This window comes from Sceloporus occidentalis, unplaced genomic scaffold, assembly GCF_023333645.1.
Source record: "Sceloporus occidentalis isolate IW3139 unplaced genomic scaffold, rSceOcc1.0.p SCAF_186, whole genome shotgun sequence".
Taxonomy (NCBI): Eukaryota; Metazoa; Chordata; class Lepidosauria; order Squamata; family Phrynosomatidae; genus Sceloporus; species Sceloporus occidentalis.
Window position 1 is genome coordinate 1,580,783 of NW_028317166.1, and position 2,508 is coordinate 1,583,290.

General features: G+C 42.0%; 1 protein-coding gene across 1 annotated transcript; it reads right to left on the minus strand.

Moving 5' to 3' along the window:
- Positions 1 to 406: 406 nt before the first annotated feature.
- Positions 407 to 2,212, minus strand: LOC149278678 (general transcription factor II-I repeat domain-containing protein 2B-like). Its single transcript, XM_089501890.1, has one exon. The coding sequence runs from the start codon at positions 2,210 to 2,212 to the stop codon at positions 407 to 409; it is 1,806 nt and encodes a 601-aa protein (XP_089358016.1).
- Positions 2,213 to 2,508: the final 296 nt, after the last annotated feature.

Below are 2,508 nucleotides of genomic sequence, written 5' to 3' on the forward strand. Positions count from 1 at the left end.
GGTGTTTCACCCCGTTTTACGGCGCGGCCCCCGTGTCTGCCAATGGAGAGGGGAGCGGTAAGGAGCACTCCCATCTCCTCTCCGCAGCAGCACGCCGTAGTTTCGCCTGGGTTACGGCCCGGGCGAAACTACAGCAGTGTGCATGAGCCCTTAACTTCATTCTACCAATACCTGTATACTGCATACATATACTATCCCTTCTTAAAAAAATGGTAAATGAAACTTTACAATGAGTCAGTGAAAAGATAATAAACTTTAATGAACCTGCATTACAGTATATGCATCCTTACCATTTTTTTAAATCAGATATTTCTTTAATACATTTTTCAACATACAAAAACAGAGAAAAAAATCACAACAGTGACAAACACCGTAACATTACCATTTTTAATGCATACAAAAACGTTCAATGAGAGAAATCTAGCCTGTTTTGGGCTTGAACAAGTGCATTAAAATCAGGTTGAATATCCGAGGTGGCTATGCGAAGGACAGCACACAGGTGATCATCACTGAGAGAGGATCTGTATCTGGATTTGTTGAACTGCATCATTGAGAATGTTTTTTCACATACGTAGGTAGATCCAAAGAGAACTAACATCCTCTGAGCATGCGTCCTTATGTGTGGAAAGTTTTCCACCTTGAGAGAAGAATAAAACTCCAGCAGTGATACTGACTTAAAATGCTCTGCCAGTAGATTGTCAGACTGCAGATCAATGAGTTCAAGCTGGGCATCACTGGGTGCATTATCCACACTGCATGTAAAGGGAGAAGAAATCATGTGCATTTCACTCTCAATTGCTTTGAAGTCTTGAAATCTTCTGGAAAACTCATCATGTAGTGCCCCTAACATGGATGAATACCTTTGGAGGTGATCAGCTGATGGTGTGACTTCTTTCAGTGTTGGCATGTGAGTGAGAATTTTGTCCTTCAGTTGACTTGAAAGAAACGTCAACTTTCTCATGAAAGCTGTCACAAAGTTGAACATTTCATGTACAAAGAGGCCTTTGCCTTGCAGCTTGACATTTAGTTCATTCATGAGTGCAGTCACATCAACAGCAAAGGCCAGATCTGCCATCCAGCGTGTATCTGAGAACTCTGGGATGTCTTTGCCTTTCTGCTCACAAAACTCCTGAATCTGGGCTCTCAGGTCCCATACTCTTTTAAGCACCTTGCCAACACTGAGCCATCTCACAGCCGTCTGGTAGCCTATGTCACTATGTTCACTGTCATGCTCCTCCAACAGTGCAACAAATTGTCTGTGATTTAGTGCTCTTGCCCTGATGAAATTAACTATCTTAGTTACAATATCAACAACATGGCTGATTTTTAGCACCGACTTGCACAGCACCTCCTGATGAATAATGCAATGCAGAAATATACATTTCTGTTCTGGATTCATTTCAGTCACTTTTTCTTGCATCCGCTTCAAAAGTCCGACATTTTTCCCTGTCAGATTTGGACAGCCATCGGTTGTAACACCTACCAATTTGTTCCATTTTAGTCCTAGCTTGTCCATGGATGCATTTACCTCTGTAAACAAATCACTCCCCGTTGTAGTATCTTTCATTGATCGCATAGCTGCCAGCTCTTCCATCATCTCAAAGTTTTTTGTTATCCCACGTAAAAAAATAAGTAACTGGGCTGTATCTCGGATATCACAGCTCTCGTCCAGAGCCAAGGAAAAAAAGGTAAAATCATCCGCTTTCTTTTGCAGCTGAAGCTCCAAATTCCCCGCTATGTCTTCGACCCGTCTCGTTATAGTTCGCCTGGAGAGGGGCACATTTGCGAATGCTTCTTTTTTCTCAGGACAAATTAGCGCTGCAGAGTCCACCAAACATTCTTTGACAAACTCCCCATCAGAGAATGGCTTACTGTTTCTTGCAATTTTGTAGGATACTACAAAGCAGGTCCTTACGGCTGCATCCCTGGATGAGTGAAGCTTTTTAAAAAATCCTTGCTGACTTTGCAGGTTTGCTAGCAAATCTTCAGATACCCGTGCCCGCTCTGCCTCCGTCAAGTTCTTGTATTTCTCTCCGTGTTTAGTCTCATAATGGCGGTGCAAATTGTAATCTTTAAATACAGCTATCTGCTCTCCACAAACTAAACACACAGCTTTACCTTTGGTTTCAGTAAATAGATATTTAGAAGTCCATTCTTTGTTAAAAACTCGGCATTCTGCATCAATTTTTCTTTTTTTAATGTTAGCCGCCATATTTAAGGGTTAACAGCTAACCTCGGAAAATAGATTTTTTTAATACACAGTAGTATGCTCCTAGGAGAGGGCACAGAGAGCTGCCCCAAGAAGAGAGCTTAAAAAGTGAATATTATTAGCATTATTATTATTGTAATTACAATGCAAAGGGAAAAGTCCTGACACTTACCAATGACGAGCGTGGAACGATTGTCCTGGCACTCCCCAAGGTCCGCAACGAGCATCCTGGCACTCAGAAGTTACAGTGGCATCACTTACTCAGCATCGGGAAGCAGTGAAACTACAAACTCCGAAGC

Excerpts from the sequence above, each read along its gene's own strand:
- LOC149278678 (XM_089501890.1), bottom strand. The coding sequence starts at position 2,212 with ATGGCGGCTAACATTAAAAAAAGAAAAATTGATGCAGAATGCCGAGTT.